At 32.5% G+C, this 23,537-nt stretch overlaps 1 protein-coding gene across 2 annotated transcripts in view; it reads right to left on the reverse strand.

Annotated features, from left to right (window-relative positions):
* Positions 1–333: 333 nt before the first annotated feature.
* The window catches only part of CHD1 (chromodomain helicase DNA binding protein 1), a 76,141-nt gene continuing 52,937 nt past the window's right edge, over positions 334–23,537 (reverse strand). Inside the window, exons 23-37 of one of the 2 annotated variants that reach the window (XM_042944370.1) lie at positions 21,902–22,078; positions 20,817–20,977; positions 19,478–19,519; positions 18,224–18,354; positions 17,382–17,520; positions 17,010–17,160; positions 15,900–16,022; positions 14,943–15,071; positions 14,227–14,490; positions 13,735–13,875; positions 8,469–8,647; positions 6,689–6,785; positions 5,649–5,700; positions 4,930–5,140; positions 334–3,161 (exon numbers count right to left, since the gene is read on the reverse strand). In XM_042944370.1, the coding sequence (XP_042800304.1) occupies positions 2,816–3,161; positions 4,930–5,140; positions 5,649–5,700; positions 6,689–6,785; positions 8,469–8,647; positions 13,735–13,875; positions 14,227–14,490; positions 14,943–15,071; positions 15,900–16,022; positions 17,010–17,160; positions 17,382–17,520; positions 18,224–18,354; positions 19,478–19,519; positions 20,817–20,977; positions 21,902–22,078 (2,343 nt within the window). In that variant the 3' untranslated portion in view covers positions 334–2,815. The remainder of the gene's footprint in view (positions 3,162–4,929; positions 5,141–5,648; positions 5,701–6,688; positions 6,786–8,468; positions 8,648–13,734; positions 13,876–14,226; positions 14,491–14,942; positions 15,072–15,899; positions 16,023–17,009; positions 17,161–17,381; positions 17,521–18,223; positions 18,355–19,477; positions 19,520–20,816; positions 20,978–21,901; positions 22,079–23,537) is intronic. The other variant, XM_042944378.1, reaches the window with a different exon arrangement.

Raw genomic sequence — 23,537 nt, forward strand, 5'->3', positions numbered from 1 at the left:
AAAGATCATTGTCTAGTCAGAAACAGAGTAACGAAGATAGGAATTATGCCATTTATACCACTGTATAGTCTTGATAAATCTCAAGAAAATGAAATCAGTGTATCTATACAACCCTTTCATAATTTAACTACAAAAATGAATTACAGAAATTATTGTATTTGTAATCTACCATGTCTTATGCAACTTCTATAAAAATTTCAGTTTTATTAAGCCACTCACTCTGAAATTAGTGAACAAATCATTCACACTCCAGTTTTCCACAGCTTTCCAGTCTAAAATTATTTTCTAACATACCCTGAAGAATACTTTCTTTATAAGCAAACAGGCCATTGCTTTTAATAAGAAATCATTTATTGTATATTATTAAAGTGGAGGGTTAATTGGTACAGTACTATGCATAATCTCTCACCCTTAAAAATTTAAACACAAATGGATATAAATAGCAAAGCAGAATGAGCATGTAATAGACAAAATTTAAGCATATTTTATAGAGAATGTTCCCTGTTATATCTATGTACCAATGTTCTTCTCCATTGTGTCTTAGTAAGTTTATGGCTTGTTCCTCTTCTACATGATTGCTGACTTTTTACAAATAATGAACATATTTTCCATCAATTAATGTTACATACAGTTTTAGGTTTTCCATTCAACTCAGCTAATTAGGTGATTGATATATTCAACTAAATATGGCATTGTTAAGAAAGAGCCCATTCCATTGCCTCAAAAAATGTAATATTGTTCTTCTATGATATTTTGTATAATAGAATATAATGCAAATATCCCAGCTACAAAGTGATGAATTAAAAATGCAACCCTGATCTTTTTACTATGTCAATATTATAACTTCGTTAAGCATTATCTTGTTGTGTTAAATGCTATCTTGTGGAATAATCATTTACATTAAATGTGGAAAAAGTTGAAAAGCTTAAAAATGTGTACCGGCACTATGTTTTATCACTTTTAAATTTAATTATAAATTGACATTTAAAAATTGAGTTAGTGTTCCTATGTTATTTGATATACCAGGAAAAAACAGATTATCATCATTCTTCAGGTAACTAAAAGAGGGATCACCAAAAAAAAAAAAAAAAAAAAAAAAGGAAAGCTTTGTTCACATAAAATTTTAGACTTTAATGGAGAAAATTAAAATGTTTAAAAAAAAATACATCCATCTATGGACAAATTTCTGTAGATTATTCCCACAGTTTATCAACATGGGACACTTTAAAGACTATTATAGGCATATACCAATATACTTATATTTGTCAAAGTTAAGATTCAAATTTGTTACATCACAGCGCACATCCAAGAATGTGTCACATGTTCAAAAATCCCCACTGAATATAACAAAATAAAAATCTGTGAATAAATATAAGGCATTCTGAAATAAAATCTGCAGGAAACCAACAAAGATTTCTATGATCTAATTTTACTTCATAGATTCATATAGTCTTCAAAATAGACTTAGTTTTGTAGTGCCACACACTTAATATTCAACTGCTTACCAAAATACCTTTTGCCTGGTAGCTAAACGTTACTACTTTAAAAAAAAAAAAAAAAAAAAAATTAAGTGCTTGAGCGAGTAAGAATGCAGCAGAAAATTACAGGAGCCCACATATCCTTTTTCTTAAATTTAATTTGTCATATATAAGGTTTTTATATACAATCAGTGTGCATTGTAACAGTTTATATTAAAAGTCAATCAAGTTTATCTAAAATGTTACCTGGCTGCATAGCACATTTGACATTATTGCCCACATGAAAAGGGAAAACAAATGGATTTTACAATAACTTTTGGCCATTTTGGATTCTGAAAAGTGTTCATACACCTACCCTTTTAAACCAAATGCATCTGAAAAAAATGTTTCCAGAGCATGCAGTTTAGATTTTACATATTATCTCACCATTTTGTTACTACAAACACAATATTTACTAAAAAAGAAAAAATGAAAGAAATAACATTTATCTAATAAAATAGTCAATATAAAAAGAGACTAATGGAATTAAGTGGCCCCTTTCCCCATTTTTTACATTCTAAACAATGATTCCATCAAGACAAATCATTAAAAAGTGTTATTACACTGATAATTTTTTTCAAATGATAAGAAGGCCTGAGTTGGTAGGGAAAGGAACAGTCAAAAAAAGCCTGAGCAGGGAAAGGAAGTAAGGAAAGCTCATTTAATCCATTTACAATAATTTACAGCCATGTGTGTGTGTATGTGTAAAAAGGCATAATAACAGATCACAAACAGGAAATTCCTGGCTATTTTACAGATATAAGTACAGAATTTAAATATTCAAGCTTGTGATGAAAAGCGGCAAGGTGGTCGCAGTGTACAATGTAAACAAGTAGCTTTGGAAAGTGAACAAAGTCCTTGAGTGTTTTTTCTTTATTAAGAAAAGAACTCTCTTTCATTCCTTCCTGAAACATGATCACAGGTCAGAGTAAAGTTCATATACAAACATAATTTAAATGGAGGTCAGTCTAAAATCACTGACTTAAAAACAGTTTTATCCAGCCTATATGGAAGGGCAGTGTTGAGGTCCCTGTAATAGTAAACATTTTCCATTTCTTTAAAAAAGAAAAAAAAAAAAGTACTACAGTATTTGTAGTACAGTGCAGCATAATCCTTAAATATAAAAATATTTTCTCTTCTGTTGGGATAATAGACCTTGCATCCTGGAAAGAAGTAACAATACTGCTACTGATAGAAGATCTGTTTATATCTTTCAAGTCATGTAAGGCAATTACTGTGTTGGTTTATGATATATGGCTAAAAGAAAAGTCCAGAAAGACAAAAAGTATCAGTTTTTGTTATGTTTTCCGACTACTCCAGGTATGCTCAGGTGTACTTTTGTGTTCAACTGAGTGTTCAAATGGAGATCTGGAGCCATAAGGAGACCTCTGATCTAGTGGTGATCTGGGGCCACTACTGGAAGCTCTGTGGTCCATCTGCCAATCTGAGTGATACCTATAATCCCTGGAAGATTTATGGTGTGTATATTCAGAACTTGCCCGATGGTCTGAATGCAACCGATGGTCTGAATGAGAACGATGATCAGAATGAGATCTGTCCTTTAAACTTCCTTCCAAATTTGACCTGTGATCTCTACTCCTGTGATCATCCAGTTTTCTGTGTTTCTCTCTATCACTATAATACCTAATGAAAGAGAAATTAGGGATTAAATTAATGATGGAAATTAAATGTTTCCAAATAGAAAAAATATTAAAAAAATAAAACAGAAAAATACTTTAAGGCATCCTTTTAAATTGTATAGAAGCTCTGTGTTTCACAACAAGACCTCCTCAGTGAGCTTAAGTCACTGGACCTGTCTCTGCATGCCTCTGTGGAAAAATCATTCAACTCACAAAACTAAAGTGAACCATACAGAGAACCTCAGATACCATCTAATTTTACATGCCCATTTTTAATTATTTACTTAATATAATTTTATTTTTAATTAAACTATAATGGACATGCAGTATATTAGTTTCAGGGGTACAACACAGTGATATGAAATTATATACATCATGAAATGCTCACCAGGGTAAGTGTATAGTTACCATCTGTCACCATACAAAGTTATTACAATATTACTAAGCTGTACTTTATATCCCCATGACTTATTTTATAACTGAAAATCTGTACCTCTTAATCTCCTGTACCTATTTCACCCATCTCCCTGACTCCATTCCCCTCCCTCCTGGCAACCACCAGTTTGTTCTCTTGTCTTTATGAGTCTTTTTTGCTTTTCTGTTTGTCCACTGTTTTTGTTTGTTTTTTATTCCAGATACAAGTGAAATTTTATGCTATTTGTCTTTCTCTAACTTATTTCAATTAGCTCACATGCCCATTTTTCAACTGATTGTTAATTTTTATTCTATGGGACATTTGTCTTAATGCATCTTAATTATCTGGAAGTGGGGGTTAGGATAATGATATAGAATACCCTTGAAATCAGAGCCTTTTATGAAACTCTAAGCAGAAAAAATAAAAACCTCTAAAATTCAGTCTATGAACTAATTTGTAGAAGAGAACTTTCACTGGTTGGGGAAAAGTCCTTGTTACAAAAAAAATATGAATTATGTTCTGTAAGTCTGTGAAATTATAAATATTTACTGCTACAAACAGGGCTTTGCATTTTGTGCCCTTTTCTAATTATAAGAGCCATTCTACAATTGATACTTATTATGTGACAGCACTTCTATCATAGAGAAGAAATGATTGCAGTAAGCACAACTAAAATGTGAAGAAAATCTAATTCCTCTATTTCTGATCTTTTTTTCTTCTCAGTTTTTTCTTTTGCTTTTAATTATAACTAACTGATGAAAATACTCCTTTATGAAATAAAATGTATTCTGTTGTTATATTCAGATTGTTTAACTACTTAAAGGCTTCAAAAAACAACAAAACAATACTAAACAGAGAAAACTTCCTGATTTCAGGACTACCCCAGACTGCCATGATTAAGTTTATCCTCAGTACGGTGTTTTCACATAAATTAATTTTTCCCCTAGGAGTTTTTTAGTGGAATGGAACACAGAATTCTGCCCATCAAATTTCAGTCATATTCCATCAAGCTTTAATTTTACTCTGTTATTGTATTTTGAAGAGTATTTGAGCCAATATCCTCTAAAACCAACAAAAATGAATCCTATGACTTATACAGAACTCCCTATACTTTCATCTCTTACTGCACACTTTATAACTAAAAAAATTTTTGGAGAAATTCAGTTCTTAATACTAACAAAAAGTACTCTATATCAGTTTTTTTTTTTTTTTTAATTTGTAAACAAACACCTTAATTTCACATAAGATCTGTTCTGATTACCTGAATAATGAATTGGCTGGCAAGGTCAAATAGAGTACATAAAGGTCAAAAAGAGAAGGACACAAATAAGCAAAACTGCAAAACCATCCAGTTTACCTGCTTTCTTGCTTGTAATGATCCCAGTCACGATGATCTTTACCATTACTAAAGGAAGAATAGGGTCTTTTCCTAGAGTCACTCTTTTTGTAAGAATCTCCCTGATGTCGGTCTTTATGATGATCATGATACTGAGATAAGTGTCTATCAGATGAATAACTGTCCCTGCTGCTATCATCGTGATTTGTATTCTCTTTTAATCTTTCCACATCTGTTAGATAAAAGAGTACAGCTTTTGTTAATGACTTAAAAAAAACACATGGTAAACAAAAGTAACTTTGCTGCTAGATTACAAGAACTCTTATTTCAAATCCAGATAAACAAAATCAGTTGCCAAATACTGTTAAAGACTTTAGAACCGGTCTATAAAGGCAGAGCTAAGTCTTATAAAGGGTTACTGTATTCTGAAGTGTGAAAAACCACAACTGAAACAATTTGGAGACCATTTCCTTCTCAGACTATACTTTTGTGACTCTTGCACAGACAGAATACATTATATTCTAAATATTGTTTAAAAATACATTCATTTTAACAATTATTCTATCATTTCTTGAAACTGGCAAAAAAGGTTGATTTATGGAAAGGTTAATTAATAAGCTAAAGTTATTGTTTAAGATAAAAGATTCAATACTAAAACCTGAGTATGTGTCATCTAAAACAAACCTGAAAGAGGAAAACAGTTTTTAAATTTACTTTCTAAAACAATTAGTAACACTTACCTGGATTTCTAATTACTTGAGCATTCAGGCTGCTGTTCTGGTCATTATTTTGCTAAAATAAATGCACATATGTAAGAATCTTTTAAGTGGCTTCAAATACCCTTACAAAATAGGAAAAAGAAAAAACACCCCAAAATGGAAATCCTGATGCTGAAAGAAGTTCTCATACACATGTATAAATGCATCACTTGCAGATTTTTTTTTTAAACATACACTGTCTTTCTTAAAAAATTCGACCTTGAAATAATTTTAGAGTTACAGAAAAGCTGCAAAAACAGTAAAGTTCCCATATGCTGTTTACCCAGCTTTTCCTAATGTTAACATCTCACATAACACCACAGTATGATAATCAAAACTAAGTGTTAACACTGGCACAATACTATGAAATGAACTAGAAACTGTGTTCAAATTTTTAACATTTTTCCACTAAGATCCCTTTTCTGTTCCAGGATCCAATCTGGAACTCCATATTACATTGGGTTTTCTTATCTTCTTAGTTTCCTCTAATCTAATGAATAGCTTTTTACGTTTTTTTGTCTTCAATGACCTTGACACTTTTGAAATGTAAGACAGTTATTTTGTAGAATACCTCTCTCAATTGGAGTTTGTCTGGTATTTTCACATGATCAAATTAAGGTAATACATTTTTGCCAAGAATTCCACAGAAGTGATCTACCTTTCTTATTAGCACACTATACTGATGGTTCATGAAGTTGATAGGTCTTATTTTAGCTGATGTTACCCTTCACCATTTAAGGTGGTGTAACCAGATTTCTCTTCTATAAAGTCATTATTTTTCTCTTTGTAATTAATAAACATCTTAGATGAGATACTTTTAGACTATGCCAATATCTTATTTTCTCAGCCACTAATTTTAGCTTCCTTCAGAACATCTACCTGCAGCAACTTTTATTGTGGTCTGACAGTGATTCTGTATTTCCTTTATTCCTCCTACATTTATTAATTGAATTCTTCTACAAGAAAGAATGTCTCAGTTTTAATAACATAAATTAAAGGAAAAATATGATGCATCAATTTACCTGAGATTCCTGCCGTTTTTTAATAGCATGCTTATATAACTTATGTAATTTTCTTGCATCAAACTCCGTAAACTTAGATACAAAAATCCACAGGTTTCTAGAAAAAGAACAGGTAATCAGTCTGGTAGAAAATATTTAGCTTTTTCATGGAATCCTTATCCCCTAGGTAGAAACACATACACATGTACTTAGCCTTCCGTAGAACAAAGTCTAAAGAGATTATTTCTACAAACTGTAAGAGACTCTTAAATACAGAAAACAAACTGAGGGTTGATGGGGGGGTGGTGTATGGAGGAGAGGGGAAAACGGGTGATGGGCATTGAGGAGGGCACTTATTGGGATGAGCAATGCGTTTTGTATGTGAAGTGATGAATCATGGGAATATATCCCCAAAACCAAGAGCACAGTGTATACACTGTATGTTTAGCTAACTTGACAATAATTTAAAAAAAGAAAAAAATAAAGAAATAACTTTATATGGAGGTGCCTGGGTGGCTCAGCTGTTTACACCTTTGACTTCGGCTCAGGTCATGATCTCCAGTGCGGGCATTCGGGCCCCTCATCGGGCTCTGTGCTGACAGCTCAAAACCTGGAGCCTATTTCAGATTCTGTGTCTCCCTCTCTCTGCCCCTTCCTGTTTGTGCTTTCTCTCTCAAAAATAAATAAATAAAAAATAAAATAAAAACTTTATATGGCTAAGACTCCAACCTTTTTTTTTTTTTTTTAAATAATCTCTACACCCAACGTGGGGCTTGAACTCATGACCCTGAGATCAAGAATCACATGCTCCACCCACTGAGCCAAAGTGGTGTCCCCATTTGGGTAAGACTCCAAATAAAACCAAACATTGTTTTAGTTCTCTTCCAAATCCCTTAATTTTATAGCCTTTTAGAGCAAAAAAGCAGTAATCCATCCTATTGAAACCAAAAATATGTAAATTTACAAGTCAAAAAGGGACTCGTATTATGATTTATATTAGGTATAAAAGAAACAAGCTATGTTAGTAGTCTGAGTAAAGATACCATCAGATAATGTGCATTAAGGAGAAAGGGGACAAGGATAGAATTTCTTTTTTAACTTTAATCATCACTCCTTCAGAAATATGTCATTACAGTTTTTTGCTTTGGTATGTAGCTGCACTGCATAAAGCAAGAAATCAGCAGACTAATAAACTGACAGGACTGGTTTATGGTCATTTTATAGTATTCCTAACTTGTCTTGCAGTTTGGCTTAACACTGATCTGATCTGGTAATCATTAAGTGATTTGTATAATACAGCAGCTCAGACTTAAAATTTTAAGATCAACTGTGCTGCTGCTTCTAAAATGAAAGGGAAAATAAAAGTGTGCATTTTACACTGTTTGAGAATATTAATTCTTACAAGGCTATATACTCACACCTGGAAGATGAATTGCTAAATTTATGTAACAAATTTGTTTATTTGGAACTGCAAACTAAAGATATTACTAAGAAGAATTTGGTGAAGTGCAGAGATTTTTAAAAATAAAATGCAATCTGAATTTTAATGAAACAATGTTGACTATTTCTTAATGACAGAGGTGCCACCTGTGCCTTATCATGATGTGAATTAAGCAATCATTCATAAATAAAAAGCTTTAAAGGGAAAAAATGAAAACAATCGCCTTCAGATTACTTCTTTAAATAGTATTTTGTTATCTAAACTTCAGAATAGGAAAAATAAATTGAAATATGAGACAATTAGATGGTTACATAATTACAATTTAGGAAATTAACACTTCCTGAAAAGTACATCACTTACTTTCTCCACTGCTTGATTTGTTCAGGATTTGTATACTCTTTCAGACATTCTGTGATATGGTCTCCAATTTTTATTAAACACTGTCTAGTATGCTCCAGTTGTTCTCTTTCTGAAAGGCCTTTTTCAGGCCTATCAAGTTGTTTCAAAGCTGCTTTGACAGGCCTCATTCTTTCTTTACACTTTAAAATGGGAAAATAAGAACATGTATTAAAAACAAGAATTCAACAAAGATCTACTTCTTTCAATGATATCTATATGAGTAAATATAGCACTGTTTGATGTTAAAATAAGCATTAAAGCTCGCCTCACAGCTCTTAAATATCAGGGTTTTTTTCCCTCAGATTATCTTCAGAAAGTAAAGTTTTTCATTATCATTTAAATTCAACCTTTGTGCATGTAAAAGCTTTGGATTAATTTACCTTCTGTAAAAATGGTTACTTTCTGCACTGCAACACATCATGAAGCAGTCTTTTTTTTTTTTTTTTTAAAGTTTATTTCGAGAGAGAAAGAGACAGAAAATGTGCACTTGTGTGGGGGAGGGGCCGAGAGAAAGAGAGAGAGAGACAGACAGACCAACCGACCGACCGAGAATCCCAAGCAGGTTCCATGCTGACAGTACAAGGTTGAGATCATGACCTGAGCTGAATCCAAGACTTGGGTGTTTATCTGACTGAGCCACCCAGGCGCCCCAATCATCATCAAGCAGTCTTAAAACACAGAATGTTAAAAAATAAAATATTTCAGACTATAACTTAATACCCTAGACTCACTCTAATGTAGAACAAAATGTAAAAACATGAGGACCTTTTATAAAATAAAATATGCTGTCAAACTATTAAAATCAATTGACCTATAAGTATAAATTGTCTATTCTTCTAAACCTTTGGGACAAAACAAAGTAACTAATGAATTTTGCTCTTACCATATTTTGGCTACTCAAAGAGTTGGGGATACTTGATAGAAACCTTTTTCCTTACCCTACATATCACTAGCATGCTAATAAAAAGAGGATATAACAAAAATTGATGATTCAGTTAAAATACAATTTGTGCAATAAAAACTATAACCTCAGGGGTGCCTGGGTGACTCATTTGGTTGGGCATCCAACTTTGGCTCAGGTCACAATCTCAAGGTTTGTGAGTTCAAGCCCCACTTTGGGCTCTGTGCCGACAGCTCAGAGCCTGGAATGTGTTTCATATTCTCTCTCTCTCTCTGTTCCTCCCCTGCTCGATCTCACTCTCTCTCAAAAATAAATAAAAGATTTAAAAAACAAAACAAACTATAACCTTACACCAAAAGTAGAATGAAAATATCACTAAAAAAGCAAACTAATTTACATATATTAACATATATTAATATATATTAACATGTAAAGCAAATTTAAAATGAACAATGATTAATAATAATTAATAATTTACAAGTAGTAAAGTTGGGTTAGTTCAGGAATGTTAAGGATGGATCAATTACAGACAATATATTTAGTGAGTTCAAGCCCATGTCGGGCTTGGTGCTGACAGCTCAGAGCCTAAAGCCTGCATCAGATTCTCTGTCTCCCCCTCTCTCTGCCCCTGTCCCACTCGTGCTGTTTCTCAGAAATAAATAAACACTAAAAAAAAAAAAAAAAAAAAAAAAAATCCTTGTATTGTTGCTGTGGAAGGGCCACTCTTATTATAAATTAACTGTCTATATTATGTGTGGAATTGTTTCTGTGGATTTTATTCTGTTTTACTGACCTATTTGTCCAGATCATTTGGAACTTATCCAACTTTTGTCAGGAATAACTTAAATAACATTAGAATCAAATATTTTTTACTTAAAATTAGAACTCAGCCAGGCCTGATTTTTTTTTTAAGAAATCTTTTTCTAATTTTTAGCATTACTCCTGTATCTGTTCTCTACATTTCCTGCTTCTTGTTCAATTTTGGTAGTTTATATTCTGCTAGAAAATGATTCATTCAGTGTATGTCATTCGACTGCATACCCTGTTCTCAGCATTGTCCTAGACTCAGGAGACAGAGCAGTAAATAAAAAGACACCTTGCCTTTGTGGAACCTGTACTCTAGTAGGAGAAAACAGCCAATAAATAAATAGACTATGTGTTGGATGGTGACAACTGTGATAAAGAAAAAGAAAGCAAGAAAAAGTAGAGAGGTTTCTACTTCATATACAGTATCAGAGAAGAGTGATGTTTGAGCAGACATCTAAAGAACATGAAGGAGTAAGCCATTTTGAGCAGAGGAAGTTCTAAAATTTTTATGTTCAAAGGAACAGTATAAATGACAGTGTGGCTGGGACCTACTAAGTGAGGGAAGTAGCAGAGATGATGGGAGTAATAAATCAGATGCAGCATCTTTTGGCCTATAATTATGAATCTTTTAATACTGAGTGAGAGGGAAAGCCACTCAAGGATTTTAAGTAAAAAATAAGAGGGGTGACTTTATTCTCCCTGATAGTCACTATCACTCTGGTTGCTGTGGGGAGTATGCATTGAGGAACGAAAAGGGTATATAGCAGGGGATAGAGTGGGAATGGTGAAAACAGCTATGAAGCTGTTGAAAGAATCCAGGGAAGAGATGGCTGTAGCTTGAAGCAGTATGGCAGAGCCAATATCATTTGCTTAGTCCAGTATCATTTGTTCATTGACTGATTGGGGGGCGGGGGGAGGGGATAAGAAAAAAGGAGGAATTCATGACTGAAATCCATGCGCTAAGGCCAGGGCCTGAAGATGGGAAATGGAGCAATGGTAATAAATATTTATAAAGTACTTACTATGTATCAGAAGCTGTGTGTTGTGTAAAAGGCACCTCTTTTGATTCCAGTAGTAGGCCTTTGCAATACTATTTATTTTATTGAAGAAACTGAAGTTCAGACTGAAATAACATCTGGCAAACCCAGGTCTGACCTGGAACTCTGTATTCATTCTTGACTATTAAATTATACTCACATTTAGGAGACAGATCAATAAGGCACAAAATAAGATGTTAAATTAGGCAAGGATGTGAAGGAAAATGAAGACTGAGAAAAGGCCATTAAATTTATAATTATAGCTATTCCCAAATAAAATTTATACAGTAGTAAAATCGTAATCACGTAAGCTCTGGCTCCAGAGTCCATGTTTAAAATAATTCCATTCTTCATCTCCATAATACAAGAGATTTTAAGATCAATTATGAAGGTTAGTGAAGAAGAAATTCATGTATTGGGCACAACAGGAAATTTTCCTTTAAGGCAGTTACATGAACAAGTCAGAAAGCCAAGGAGGAAATGTGGGCAAAGAAAAGAGGCGAGAGGTGCAATTACACCAAACTCAGTAACGAGCAGGTAAAGGAAGCAGTTCAAAGAGTTCATTTTCACCTCAGAAAAGCAAAAGCACATCACCATCTATCTTCCCATTTCTACCCAACAGAGAGGGGTTTAAAATAAAAAATTAATAGAAAATGGATACGCTAGGTTAAGAAGAACCAAGTCACAAACAGAAAGATTAATCTTAAAAAGATGCTAAGTAATGCCAGCCTGTAAACCTGAAGACACAGAAATGAAAAGTCTAGAGATATGTACAAATAAGTAAGATGGAAGACAGGAACAAGAGTAGCTTATCTGAATGTCTCCAATATTATTAGGGATTGGAGGGATGTGAACAGCCAAAAATAAGGAGGAGAAAAACCTATGGTAGGAACTATTATACTTAAAGTGCATGAATAATATTTGAAGCCCTATTAGGGCATGCCATGGAATTAGCAGGAATGAATAAATGGGTTCACTGATCAACCTTCTCTAGTTAGGATACAAAGTAGAAGAAAACAGGACAAGAAGTTAACCCGGGGAATCTAGAATGGTACAGTAGGTAAAACAAAAACGTGATTTTAGAAGTGAAAATTTCCACCTTTCAAGTCTAGCATTTAATTTATACCAGCGATAAACTTGACTTAAGATTACACCTTAGCAGTGCCAAAGATTCAGATTCTAGGGATCCTAAAGAGGAAATACTTTCTTATAAGAATATATATTTACACGTATTTGTGCATACCGTAACTATATATAAATATGATACTTTCTTTCTGAGGAGGCTCCATGCCCAGGGGATGTGCCCAGTGTAGGGCTTGAACTCACAACCTCGAGATCAAGACCTCGAGATCAAGAGTCAGATGCTTTACCAAGTCACCCAGGTGCCCCAATGAGATATACATTTATATATCAGACTATAAATTTTCACTTTGGGTGCTACCAATAACAGCATGTCTCTTATTCAAGGATAATTTGTAACGGTCTCATATCATGCAGTCTTTTTTTTCTAACAGTATTACTCCTTCTTCATTTTGCTCTGTATCTGGATTCTTTTAGTCCTTTATCAATCTGATGGCATGTCTATATTCAATAACAACATCCACTACAACAATTTCTTAAAATAAAGGCACTAGCTGAAAAACTTTCCATGTATTAACTCATTTAATCATTATACTTACTTTTTGAACTGGCTCCAGAGCCAGTATATTCAATTACTATACCAAACTGTTTTTCCACACTGCAACCTCACTATAAAGTTTTCCTCAAAATTTGTATCACAGTTAATTTCACAGTTGAGACTATTTTGGTTTCCTGATTATATTCAGTAAATAAATCATCTGGAAAAAGGCCAAGATAGTTCCTCTCTGACTTTGATGAACATAAAAGCATGGTACCATGTAAAACCAGTATTTTTTAGACCAGTGTTACTCAAGGTCTATGAACTTGTACTAGTCCACAATGGGGGACAGGTACAGAAATTTTAGAAACCTTCATATCAATTTGACAGTGCAATTTTATGTCTGTCATAAGCCCCAGTGGGCTTATTACATTTTGTGTATTTTTCCCTTACTTTCACTTCTCTAATGAAATTATTATTTTTTTAACTATACTTTCTAAGAATACTGGCCTATAAAATACTGGGGGGAAAATAGCTAGTCATTTACTGTAGATAAGAAGCACTGTTTTATATAGATAAAAGGTTCAGGAACTGAAAACTTTAAAATTCTGAAGTTGAAGGGAAAAAAATTCACTCTAAGTATTCCTTAAATGACTTTCCCTAAAGTCTTTAATAAGAAGTTTTTCCAAGTTAATTGTACATTTATAACTTTCAAAATTTAAATCTATTGCCTTTATCAATCTGAATTGCAATACTACCCAATTCAAATACATTTCTAAATTAAAAGCTCCAAAAGATAAAACTGCCAATTAAAATAAAATATTATATGAATTCTTACTAATAACCAGTAAGTCTACTACTTACAATGCTGAATGTCTTCTGATCTAGCTCTTCAGATTCTTCAGATATGGGAACTGGTTCACCACTTGCTGTGATATGAACTGGAGCATCTGACACTGAAGATTTCTTGGATCTTTCCTTGCTATCAGACTTGGATTCACTCAACTAAAGAAAAAGGGGAAAAAAATCCAGCAACAACAAAGGTGAAATGATTAACACTTTCAGAAAACAATTAATGTATCTTTTTATTCTATAATTGCTTGTTCACATTCCATACTCTTTATCTTTCCCCAATTTTATTTGGGGAAACCAAAAATAAATTACTGTGTAACATTACCCTACAGGTAAGGCATTTAAAAAAACAGATCCAAACCTATTTTTCTCCTCTTCTAGATACCCACATGTATTTTTAAAGAACTTATTCAGGCTAATTTGGGCTGATAGGCAGTTTATTTTCCTAAAATGTAAATATGTTGATTTTGTCACTTTCTAAGTTTTACATTACGATTTGCATACCTTTTCTTCCTTTATGTCTTTTTCTTTCTGTATAGCTTCTTTTACTTTGTTTTCTCTTTTCTCTTTAAAATCTTTTTCCTTTAAATCTTTCTTATCCTCTTTTTCTTTTATCTCCCTTTTAAGTTCTCTTTTATTCTCTTTTTCTTTTGCTTCCCTCTTTTCTTCTGATTCCTTCTTTATAAAAACATCTGGCTCAGGTCTTTCTTCACTGTCTCTTTCTGTTTTAATTTTTTTATTTGGATGTTTCACAGAAGTGATCTCATCCTGAAAAGTGCAAGTATGGCCAATGTATTACTAACCAAATCTTGACAAAGACTAATTTCTTTCTTTGTATGACTATGGATTGCATGTATGTGGATTCGGAAAGAAATAACCCAGAATCCCATTAATAATGATACATGCAATGTTCAACCTTCCTATAAAAACTAAAGTAAGCCAGTCCCATTCAAAATAAAATTAAAGGAGACAGAACCTCATTTAAATGGCAAACCTCTGAAAAGGAAGAACCTTTGCTCTATCCCTCTTAGTGACATTCTATGGGACAAGTAGAATTCTGTTCTGCATGTGAGACTATGTAATAAACTACACAAAATGAACTTCAGTACCTAAATGTAAAATTTTAGGTCTTAGTTCAATTTTTAAATGGCAAGTATACTAAAACACGTTATGTTCCCTTTCTAATACAAAAAGGCTGTTCTTCCAAAACACATTCTTACCTTATCATCATCTTCATCAGACTTCTCTGAGGGCAAGGGTGAAGAATCACTCTTTATTTCTTCTTTCACTTTTATAGACTTCAATGCTTTATTCTTCTTAGCTCTTGCTTTTCTCCTCTTTGAACCTCCCTAAAAATAATTATTTTATTCTAACCAACTCCAGAGATTCAATTTTAAAAAATTCCTTAAGTAGTAAATCTTAAAAGTTAATACATATTCCTACCCAATCCTTGGTCTATTGGTAATAAGTTACACCAATCTTAGAAAGTCAACAAAACTGACATAATTTAATGAGTCAAGTACATATTATCATGAGTAACTGATACTAACTATAATTATTCCTTTAAAAAAGAATTAAAGCAAAGTGGAAGTTGAAAAAAATGGAAGGTTTTTCACCTTCCTAATTTACAATTATCTTCAACTAAATTTGATCCTAACAGAGATAGCATTAAAATTATTTTACATAAAAATTATTTTACACAATGTAATTATATAATCACATTGTGATTATAATGTAAATTGTAAAGACTGTTTCCAATGACCTCTCTTTCAGTGTATTTTTCCTACTCTTCTGAACCCCTCTCATAAATAAGCTCTGTGACCTTTAATGCTGTACCTTTAGCTCTCCAATAACACCAAATAAAATAGTCATAGAGGCCCGACCTCTCAAAAATTACTCCTCTCTAAACAAGTTGCCCCCACCACCTATCCAAACACCAGGAAACACACACATACACACACACACACACACAACCCAGGATCCTACTTCTGAAAGACTTACCAGTTTTAAAAGAAATACAGAGACAACTGAAGGCAAATATCACCATATACAATTAAAGCTACTAAAATATAGAAAAATACACTTGTAAGGTCATATTAGACTCAGATGTCTAGGGCTATCACTAAACTACACTTACTGAAAAGTAAATTGCTCTCAAGCACTAAGTTTTAACTTACTGCACCAGAAAGTCTCTGAGCTTCTTTTCTTGCAAGATCTTTACTAAGTAATTTGATGAGGTAGTCTGCACGTGTCTGCAACTGCTTTGCTTGTGGTTTTTTATCAGGATCATCTGGAAGAATCTGAAAGAAATTAACTTTCTCAGGTTGTTCTTAATAAATTACATGAAACTGTTACTGCCTAAAAAATTCTCACTCATTGAAAGAAATACATATAATTTACTGACAGGTTACAACTGTTAAAATTTATGGGCATTAAACAACTAAGAGTGCAAAATACATTTTTATATACCTGCGCCACAGCAAAGATTTAATTTGCCTGGGAATAAGTTCTAAATAAATACATGAAAAAAAAATGCCTACATTCAAAATAATAATACAAAGTGTGAGGTTAAAAATTTCTTTTCCAATATACAAGTGTATTTAGCATTCAGTGTTTAATATTAAACATTACAGTATTCTTAGATATCCTTCCTTTCTCAATAACAGTACATTTAACTGTACAGTATACAAAGAGTCCTAGAACAATGTTATCATCTATTTAAGGTGACCCAAAGCATGCACCTTGAGAAAATATCCACAGTGGGATTTTAAACTATTTTAAGTTTGGCCTCACAGGCAACAAATGACACAGCACCAATATCAAAAGGTTCCCCTCTGTCTGTGAAAAAGTAAAATATAAAAATATAATTTAAATAAGATAAAAAGATAAGGCAATGCTTCCCCTGTTTTCCAGTTTAGGCAAAGAAATGATTTTAGCTACTAGGGTAGTATCAAATCACCAAAATCCCTAAATATTGTTTGATTTTAGCAAAAAATTATAAAATATTTCAGAATCATTTTTTTGCTAAAAATAAGATAATGATGGAATTAGAGGTTTAAACTTAATGCTATGAAGAAAAATATACCTATGCCTTAGTAACAAGTATATAATTTTAGAGGTAAAGCAAAATCTCACATCATTTAAATTCAACCCCTTCATGAAAACCAAGAAGCCAAGGTCATACAGCTCGTTAGGGCCTTGGTTTCCCATCAGTCTAATTAATTTCTAACATAATTTAAAAGCAAAAATCTAACATCAATGGTCAACAGAAACAAATATTTAAGTACCTTGTGTGTTAGACTGAGGTCAGGATCCATTTTAATCATTTCCCAGCTTCCATATCCATATTCGTAGATACCAATTAACAAATTGGAATCATCTTCTTTGCCCCAGTCTATATCAAAATGAGCTGCCTTTGTATGGCATGGGATAGTATACCTAATAACAAAGTTAATAACCACTGTCAAGTTTATAACTGCCATATTAAAATTTTGAAAAACATATTTAAATTATTAGAACTTCAAAATACTATGCTTTACTTTATCTTTAAAAACATTTCATTCAAGCTAGCCAGTGACATAAAAAAACATTTTGAACATCCATACACAGCTGAATTATTAACAATAAATATTTTATAATGGGTATAGTAAGTAACTCACTGTTTTCTTTCTTCTGGATCTGAAGGAATGGATTTATGCAATGGTATCAATTCTTCTTCATGGGAGATGACGAGCTTGGCATTCACCTGTACTCCTGATATTCGGAATGTTGGACCCTTCACTTTTCCAAGTCTACCACCTTAATTTTTTTTAAGACATAAAAAAGTATGAAATATACAATTCTAAGCAAGATACACTATGATGTATATTAATAAGCATTACTTATTTAGCTAATCAATTCATTTTACCTGTTTATATTATTGGGAGGGGGCACTTGTTGGCAAACTCTAAATTCACTACAAGATTTTTCAGTACATACTAGTACTTACATTATAGCAGATGTGAATTCACAGAAAGCATTTCACAGAAAGCATTTCTTAATTGTTTTATCAATTGCACAAGATACTTCAATCTATTAATGCTGTCACCTTCTAAATAGAGTTCTAGCATGATTTTTTCCAGTACATTTTATTACTAAATCTTATCTAAATATTTTCATTTAGGTAAATTACAAAATAAGCATAATGAAGTAATTATGCCCCAAAACAATATTATACATGTACACTATCTTTTCCTAGCCATTTATATACAAAAAATACAGTAACACCTAATGCTACCTACCAGCTAGAATATACCAGACAGAAAGACAAACTCTATTGGTTTCAGTAATACAATTCTATTACCCATTTCCTATTACCCAGGAATGGTCCTGCTTTGTTTTTTAAAGCATCTTTCAAGAGTGATGAATAGGTAGCTAAGATATAATACATACCAAACTCAATAAAAGCATAATTTGAAACTTCTATTTACCTCCCTTTAAATCATTCTCACTTTAATATTACCTGTTCGTTCTGTTCCTGAAGAATTATCCTTTAGAGCTTTAATGCAACCGTTATGTACCAATTCTCCTAGTCGTCTGAGGTCGGTCTCTGACTTATCAACTAATTCAGCATCCCGAGCAATTGCATCTAATCTGTTAATGAAATAATATAATTCTCAGGTAAACATGCAGAATAAAGTGGCACCATTTAAGGGAGACTAAGTTTCACTTTATCTCAAGCTCTACAAGTCACTTTCCATACCCTACAAATTCTGGTTCAGATAACTGGCACAAGATACATTAAAAAAAAAAATACAATAAAAAAAAAATTTTTTTTTAAATGTTAAAATATTTGGCAGGGAAACAATTCATTTATATATTCAAGAATAATACAGTTAACCAATTCATTACAGAATGGTATGCTTCAAATTGAAGATTATGTAATAATTCTGTAAAAGCTTTTAATAACCAATCAAATATTAAATTCAAAAGCAGTTAAGCACTGTAATACAGATGAACTTTAAACAACACAAGCTTGAACTGGGCAGGTCCAGTTCTCTGGATTTTTTTCGATAAATACAGTATAGTACTCTAAATATTCAAAACAAAACAAATACTTTTAAAATGGAGGTTAAGAGAGAAAAAATAGAACTAAGCCAATTTGAGTCTTTGCTACTGTATATTCAGACAGTGGGTTAGCCACAACCAAAGGTCAAAGAATATTCAAATCACCAACAATTACTGAGATTAACCATTAACTTAAAAAAAAAAAAACAAAAAAAAAACAAAAAAAAAACCTGTCCTGATAATCTGAATTTTAATAGCTGGTATAAGAAGGAACTCTAATTAGGGAAACTTAAGAAAATTTCCCTAGTAGGGCAACAGAACTGGTCTTTAAGTCAAAAGACTGAAATTAGCAGCTCACCTTCTGGAAGGATAAATCTGCTTTTCATGTTTGTGATGGAAAAAAAAAGGGATAAAAGCATATGCAAAGTACAATTATGAAAACAATGAGTATTAAAAAAAATGTTGAGTATTTTATAGATCTATGTATTTTAAAGAAAACTTCATTTGTGGATAAAATTTTAGAGACTAGAAGGAATTGAGAATATAGAAATCTTTTTAAAAGTCTACTTGAAATTTGCTTTCTACAGACTTTGTAAATGACTTTTAAAGCAAATTTAACAAAATAGCTAAAGTGAGTATTAGCATAAGTAAATAAAGCTGACGGCATGTAACCCACATGTAATTCTATGAGAATGACAAACATGTTTACCTTTCCAGAGGGCCACCAAACTTCTTGTAACTCTTGATAAACCTAACAGAAAATAATTGTTTGGTTTAAATGTGGGCTTCACTATCCATTAAAAAATAGATTTGTAAATATACAGAAATAAGAAAATACTTGTTAGTTCAAAAATTAATTCAAGGTACTGTTTACTACCAACACAAATGAATAAACTATGCTAAAGACAAAAATGTTAAAACATTAAGATATACCAAGTAAGACAAGACATATTTTTACACCCAGGATGATGTTCAGAAACCAATATAAATAAAACAATAGAAGCTAAATTTTATTTTAGAAATTACTTTATTGTTTTCACAAGACAAGTTCAAGGCTACCACAGGAAGTGTCTCCCAAATTATCAATCATACTACTCCTCCTCAAATTCCAAGTACTGTTTTCTGAATAATACCTTTAACTCAGATGTATGGTATTATACCAACAATGGAAAATAAAAATTTTACTTAAGAACAAAGCTACCCAAGTGGTTGATGGATGAGGGAAAATATCCAGGAAAAGTAGAAGCTGAAATGTTCTTCAACTAAAGACAGAAAGTCCAGCAAATCAGGTGGTCATAAAAGTACTCTTAATAAAATCTAACAATATATTTAGTTTTCTGGTAGAAAGAAGGAGGAAGAACTTTATCAGTCAGGTCTATGGTTTAAAAGAAAAGAGTTACAATGACTTGAAAGAAACAACAAACTCCCAAAATACAGCAATGAGCAACCTTTTCACAAATTTCATAAGCAAAAATTGACATAAACAAAAGTTGGCTGTTATCCCGTTCCCCTTAAATAAACGTGTATAAAGAAACGCGTATTTTGAAAGAGAACTACAATTTATCCTACATGACTATCTTACCTCAATTCCTACCTGGACATATCAGAAATACTTTTAACATTGTTACTTTCAAAAGACAAATCTCAGTGTTAAAGAAAACTAGAAAAATATGGAACTAAAGTATTCTCACATAAAAATAGTAACGCTGGGAATCATAAATGCAGTGAGAAATTTTAATAAACAAATCGAATGTACTAAAATATACATTATTCAATAGGGCCACTATTCTGAACCAGATTAGTAAAAGCAAAAAAATGTAGCAGTCTAAATAGACTAACAATAAATAACATGCAGAGACTAGATAATCAAACTTTATTTTTCATAGCTATAATGAACACCCAAAACCAGAATCATCTAATCCCTGCACAATCATATATTTGCCTCCTCTAAAACTTTCATTTTAATCTTTGAAAATATGGGATTTGTATATTTTATTTCACCTTCTAAAAAAATCAAGTTGAAGTAAAATAGTCTTATGTCATCTTACCGCCGAATTTCTGCATCACTAAATCCTTTGATAGTCTCCCGAGGGATAGTCCGTGGTCTTCCACGTTTCTTTGGCCTTTTCCTTTCTGAGATCGAGTCACTATCAGATCCAGAATATCTCCTACTTCTACTGCGCCTCCCTTCACTTCCATTAAAACTAATCTGGAATTGAAAACAAAAATTTACCGAAGCTTAAAGGCAGCTTCTATGGTAAGAGCAAAGAAAACACTACAAAAGATCAACAGAACAAATTCAAATGTGGTCTGTATATCAAAAATTTCCTATAAATAATATTAAAAAGCAAATAAAACAGAGAAAAACATGGCAGGTTAATGGCAAAGAGTTAGTAACAGCCCTAATATTTTTTTAAAACATTATCATAAATCAGCAGGAAAATACAAGATTGTCCTTCGGTAAAAATATGAGAAAAATTATCAACAAGCAATTAATCAAATAACATAAACACAGAATTACAGAACCTCACTGCTAATTTTTTCAAATGAAAATTAAAGTAACTATTTATTTATAACATCCATTATTTAACAGAAACATCAAAACATACTTTCTAATAAGTCTTTGGAGTCTTTCCACAGTCACAGTGCATATTCTGAACCCCTAATATGCTGAAGCTAATTCAAAGTCAAGCTTGGTATACAGTTCTCACTCATTCTACTCTCCTTTCATACTTTGACAAGATGTAATATAATGCTATGCTTCCCATGTACCATAAAAGGAGATCGTTTTGGGGTTGGCAGAAATAATCACTAATAAGAAACTGTATATGGGCACTTTCAAACCAAACACATGTTATTTGGCTCCATTTCTGCCTGGGATGTAGGCAGGTTTCCCTGACAAATAGCGCCAAACATTTAGTGAAGAATACCAATTCTATACAAACTCTTCTCAAAACCAGAAGAGGAGAGAATACCTTCCAACTCATTTTATAAGGCAAAAATTATCAAATCAGAAGAAAACACTTACAAAAGAAGAAAAGGATGGACCAGTATGCCTTATTAACAAAACCAGATCAGCCCAGATATGACTACTCTTACATCAACAGACATATATTTTAGATTAAAATGTCACCTGTTTTGCACAGTTTCTCATTCTTGGGAGCATATAAATTTCTTCAAGTTCCTTTTGTCTTTCTTCCTCTTCTAATCGTCTTCGTTGATCTTCAGGAATTATTTCCTCCCAATTCTTTGAATTTCTTTCTGGTTCCAACTCAATGTCATCCTCATCCATGTTTGAAAAGTTGGCAACCTTAAATTCCAGAATTTTAAGAAACAGTAAGCATTAAAGAAGAACTCATCCTTAAATTACATTTTACATTTCAGAGAAGAGGAAGTGACATGCCAGAACAAGACAATAAAACTTAAATATCCTCAGGATAATGAATATGACTATGGATTGAACCAAAATTACCTGCTAAACTAAGTTCTTTATTAGTTCTTTATTATGATTTCTTTATTAGGTCAAAGTAGATCAAACCAAAAGACTTGTAAGAAATCTCTTCCATGAATGATTCTCTTTTGTCCTGCTGCTCAACAAAATTAGTTAAAAGAATAACAAAATAATGTATAGTAACATGCTAATCATCTTCTGCAGAAAATACCACACCAATGCATGTATTACAAAGTGCTGTAGACAATACAATATTCTTATTTTTAGGATCATAATAAATAGTACAAAGAGCTAACAAAACACAAAGAGCTCTGAGTCCATAAACTTACTTAGGTTCCTAGTTTCTTCATCTCTTAAAAAAAAGGATAAAAAGAGCTCACTAACTCTGTGAAGATTAAATGAGAGAATACATTTAAAGAACTATGAAGACTGGTACACAGAAAGCACTCATTAAAGCTAACTGCCAATAGTGGAACATTAAAACTTACAGAAGCTAGATGAAAGAACCTATGCTCACCCTGTGTAAGGAATAACACTGCACAAATAGTGTTCATTTCTCATGTCTATTATTTAAGTGTGATGAAAATCCTAAAGTCAGCAGTATGAGTATCAACTCACTGGTGTAAAAATAATCTGTATTTTGGTTAGCTTATCAGTGACATTTTTTTCAGACTGCCAGTTAGTCAAATTAAAACCAAACAGTATAACTTAATGTAGAGTTCATCACACCAGAATGAGTACTGGTTCCAGAAACGTTTATTTCTCAAGATTAAAGAATAGTCTTCTAACTTATCACCTTGCTTTTAATTCTTGTTCCATTATAGTATATCCTCCACACTGCAGCCAGAGTGATTCACTAAAATTAAAAAAGTTTTTATTCATTGCTATGTCCCTGGTGCATGCCACACTACAGGTGCTCAATAAATAACTGGTGAATGAACAAATGACACAAACTGGACTGCTCCTTAAAACCTCCAGTTTGTGGGGGCGCCTGTGTGGCTCAATTGGTTAAGCGTCTGACTTTGGCTCAGGTCATGATCTCATGGTCCATGGGTTCAAGCCCCACATCAGGGTCTGTGCTGACAGCTCAGAGCCTGGAGCCTGCTTCGGATTCTGTCTCTCTCTCTCTGACCCTGCCCTGCTTGCTGCTCTCTCTCTCAAAAATAAACACACACACACAAAAGAAATTAAAACAAACAAAAAAACAAAAAAAAACCCTCGCCATTTGAAAAACTTCAATTTGTTGAAAATGGCTATAGAGGAACTGCTTCTTCATACTAAAGTGGCATACAACTTACTCTGTGAGGTTGGTTGACTT

Source organism: Panthera leo, chromosome A1 (genome assembly GCF_018350215.1).
Source record: "Panthera leo isolate Ple1 chromosome A1, P.leo_Ple1_pat1.1, whole genome shotgun sequence".
In the NCBI taxonomy this organism is placed as follows: Eukaryota; Metazoa; Chordata; class Mammalia; order Carnivora; family Felidae; genus Panthera; species Panthera leo.